Raw genomic sequence first — 3,594 nt, 5'->3', positions numbered from 1 at the left:
CCAACTGCAAATATTCAGAAACTTCCAAAATCTCCTGGACTCTATGCAAAAACCTACTGATGGGCAGAATGAAGTTTTTGAAAGGGTTTAATGACATTCAATTCCACTTCTGAAATAGCCAACACTTACAACACCTATAGATTCACTATGCTTAATACAGAAAAGTTATCTCACTCCAGCTGTCAAGTCCAATAAACCATCTTTGGCTATAAACTTTCTTAATTTGAGTGGGACAGTTTCAACTGCTGAAAAATGTAAGGGAAGCAGGTCAGGTTTTTTCCCCTCCCTAACAAAATAAGTCTTCTCTAAACCTTCTTTGGCTAAATCAACATTTCATAAAATAAAGCAGCTATGGCATTCCTCTGTATGACTTGGACAAGATAACCAGCTATATTTCATCCACCAGTCTCAGACCCTTAGTTTTGTAAAATAAACTTCCTTTTTTAAAAAAAAGCAAAAACAAAAGTCTCACTTATCTTGACCATGAAACAAAACTAACAAAAACAATGAATATATACTTCAAACGCAAGCGCCATTATTTTTGGCACCCCCTATCCTATCGGGTGCACTCACATACACACAAAATACACAAGACTACCGCCCACCCCCGCGCATAATTTGCCACACGGTGTGACCTGTTCTGACTCTCAGCGGAGAAACACTCGGTTCAACCCAGGAATTTATGTGTGTTTTGTTTTTGTTTGTTTTAAATGGGAATGACATAGAAAAATTAGCCCGGCATCGTGGCGCGCGCCTGTAGTCCCAGCTAGTCGGGAGACTGAGGCAGGAGGATCGCTTGAGCCCAGGAATTTGAGGTTGCAGTGAGCTATGATGATGGCATGGCACTCTACCCAGGGCGACAGAGCGAGACACTGTCAAAAAAAAAAAAAAAAAAAGGAATGAAAGGAGGAGAGTGGGGCGTGTAAACTGGAGATCAGTTTTAATTCGGATTTAATTCAATAGCTCTCGTTTCCTCCTATCTTTCTCTGCATCAAAATGCAGGCAGATGGGTGAAATTTCAAGTTTCTTGGGCGGTTAAATACCCAAATCAAAAAAAACGAGGGAGGCTGGGAACGCGGGAGATAAGGGTGAAATCGCGTCTGGGAAGGGCGGGCCGGGGGCAGGAGGCCCCGGAGCTCTGCAGGGCAGAACACGGAGCGCGAGCTGCGGCGCCGGGGGCTGCGTCCCGGGTTCTCGCCGGCCAGCTGCCTTGGGTTTTTGCCAGCGACTGTGCGGTCTTGGCTGCCCACCCACACCTCGGGTTGGTCCCGACTTTAGGCTAGGCCATTCACTTCCGGCGACAAATCCCTCCCACCACCTCTAGAAATAATGCACCGTATCCCCCATCTTTCCAAAAGACCCACGGCCCTACGGAGAGCCGCGGAACCCGGGGCCGGGGTCTCACCCAGCGCGGCCAGCGGCGCCCAGCTGCGCAGGGAGTGGCCGCGGTGGGGGAGGGTGGGGAAGGAAGAGGAAGAGGGTGTGGAATCTCACCCTCCCCCGCCCCCACCACTCCGACTGCAGCAATTGGCCAAAAAAATAGTAATCCGTTTTTAGACTCCCCCAGGGCCCCTCGAACCCGGTTGCAGCGAGGAACCCGGTCTCTCCCATCGCGGTGCCCCTCGCCTTCTCTGGCCCCAGTAACTGCCTGCAGGGACCCAGGAGCCCCCAGGCCACGCCGAACTGCAGTGGATGGGGGTGGGGGGGAAGGATGAGGGTTATGGGGAGGCAGGAATGGGTTGGGGGAACGGGTGGTAGAAGGGAAAAGAAAAAGCCAGAGACATGCAAGCGGCTCCCTAGCCAGCTGTTCCAGCTGCTGCTTCCTCCGGCGCGGGCCGGGCGGTGCAATATTTCGCCCCCCCTCCATCTTTCTCACCACTACCTGTCCCCCCCCCACGACCCAACACACGCACACATTCCTCCCACAACCCCACACAAGAAGCGGATCTCCAGCCTGTAAGGGGGTAGTAGGGAGGAGCTGGGGGGAGGGGGAGGCTTGCGAGTTTCTAACCTTGTTCTTATAAACAAACCCACATGTGCAGCTGCCGCTGCTGCAACTCACCCCACAATCCCGGATATAAGTCCTGCCCCTTTAAGAGGAAAAAAAGCTTCCCCCGCCTGCCTCCCACCCCACCCATCCACAAGGACCTTTGTCTCCCCACCCCCACTGTCAGTAGGCCCCGCCCTGTCTCCCTGCCCCTCCGACGCTGTGGAACCAATAGGCGAAGAAAATAAGGCCGGGGGTCTGACGTCAGTGTGAGCGGCCAATCACAGGACGCGTTGGTGGGAGGCCTCCCGGAGGGCGCGCCCGGAGGAAGGAAAGCTAGAGAGAGGAAGCTTGAAGTCAAGATGGAGGCTTCTAGTTGCTCCGCTGCCGCAGTGGGGAACGGGGACGTGGGGTCCCAGCGGGACATGAGCCTGGTGCCTGAGCGACTTCAGAGACGCGAACAAGATCGGCAACTGGAGGTGGAAAAGCGGAAGCAAAAGCGACAGAACCAGGAGGTGGAGGAGGAGAAGAGCGACTTTTTCACTGCTGCCTTCGCTCGGGAGCGAGCGGCCGTGGAAGAGCTTCTGGAGGGCGGGGAGTCAGTCCAGCGGCTGGAGGAGGCAGCCTCTCGGCTCCAGGGACTGCAGAAACTTCTCAACGACTCGGTTTTGTTCCTGGCCGCCTACGACCTGCGGCAGGGACAAGAGACACTGGCGCGGCTGCAGGCGGCCCTAGCCGAGCGGCGCCAGGAACTGCAGCCCAAGAAGCGTTTCGCTTTCAAGAACCGGAGAAAGGATGGTGCTTCGTCCACCAAAGTGGACGCGGCTCCTGGCGCCCCGGCGGCTGAAAGCATCCTGGCCTCTCCGCTGCCCTTGAAGGAGGAGGGAGGCTTTGGCTCCAGCTGGGTCTGCGGTTTCTCCAACCTGGAGTCCCAAGTCTTGGAGAAGAAAGCCGACGAGCTGCACCAGCGCGACGTCCTTTTGACCGAACTGAGTAACTGCACGATCAAGCTGTATGGCAATCCCAACACCCTGCGGTTGACCAAGGCCCGCAGCTGCAAGCTGCTCTGCGGCCCAGTGTCCACCTCCGTGTTCCTGGAGGACTGCAGTGACTGCGTGCTGGCCGTGGCCTGCCAACAGCTCCGCATACACAGCACGAGAGACACCCGCATCTTCCTGCAGGTGATCAGCAGAGCCATCGTGGAGGACTGCAGTGGGATCCAATTCGCCCCTTACACCTGGAGCTACCCGGGGATGGACAAAGACTTCGAGGGCTCTGGTTTAGATAGGAGCAAAAATAACTGGAACGACGTTGACGATTTCAACTGGCTGGCCCGGGATGTGGCCTCCCCAAACTGGAGTATTCTTCCTGAAGAGGAGCGAAAGATCCAGTGGGACTAAGCAGTTGTCACTCTGTTCTTCACTCCTACCAAATACTTTCCATGTGGAACTGGCTCCAGCTAATGGGGACCCTAAGTTTACCTACTGGTGTCACGCTGTACATGTATTCAGTATTTTAAGGCTTGAGATTGTGCTAGGCTCTTACTTGTGATTTACATTAAATTCATGACAGGTATAACACTAAAAGCATTTTTTCCATTTTGGTAA

The 3,594-nt window shown here is 54.3% G+C and overlaps 1 protein-coding gene across 1 annotated transcript; it reads left to right on the top strand.

Annotated features, from left to right (window-relative positions):
• The first annotated feature begins 2,207 nt into the window (after positions 1–2,207).
• Positions 2,208–3,594, top strand: TBCC (tubulin folding cofactor C). Its single transcript, XM_045541958.1, has one exon. The coding sequence runs from the start codon at positions 2,350–2,352 to the stop codon at positions 3,385–3,387; it is 1,038 nt and encodes a 345-aa protein (XP_045397914.1). The 5' UTR covers positions 2,208–2,349; the 3' UTR covers positions 3,388–3,594.

Source organism: Lemur catta, chromosome 2, assembly GCF_020740605.2.
Source record: "Lemur catta isolate mLemCat1 chromosome 2, mLemCat1.pri, whole genome shotgun sequence".
Classification (NCBI taxonomy): domain Eukaryota; kingdom Metazoa; phylum Chordata; class Mammalia; order Primates; family Lemuridae; genus Lemur; species Lemur catta.
Note: the sequence above shows the minus strand (reverse complement) of the source record. Positions and strands in the feature narration are given on the sequence as shown.

Coding starts and splice junctions, on each gene's coding strand:
- TBCC (XM_045541958.1), top strand. CDS start 2,350: ATGGAGGCTTCTAGTTGCTCCGCTGCCGCAGTGGGGAACGGGGACGTG.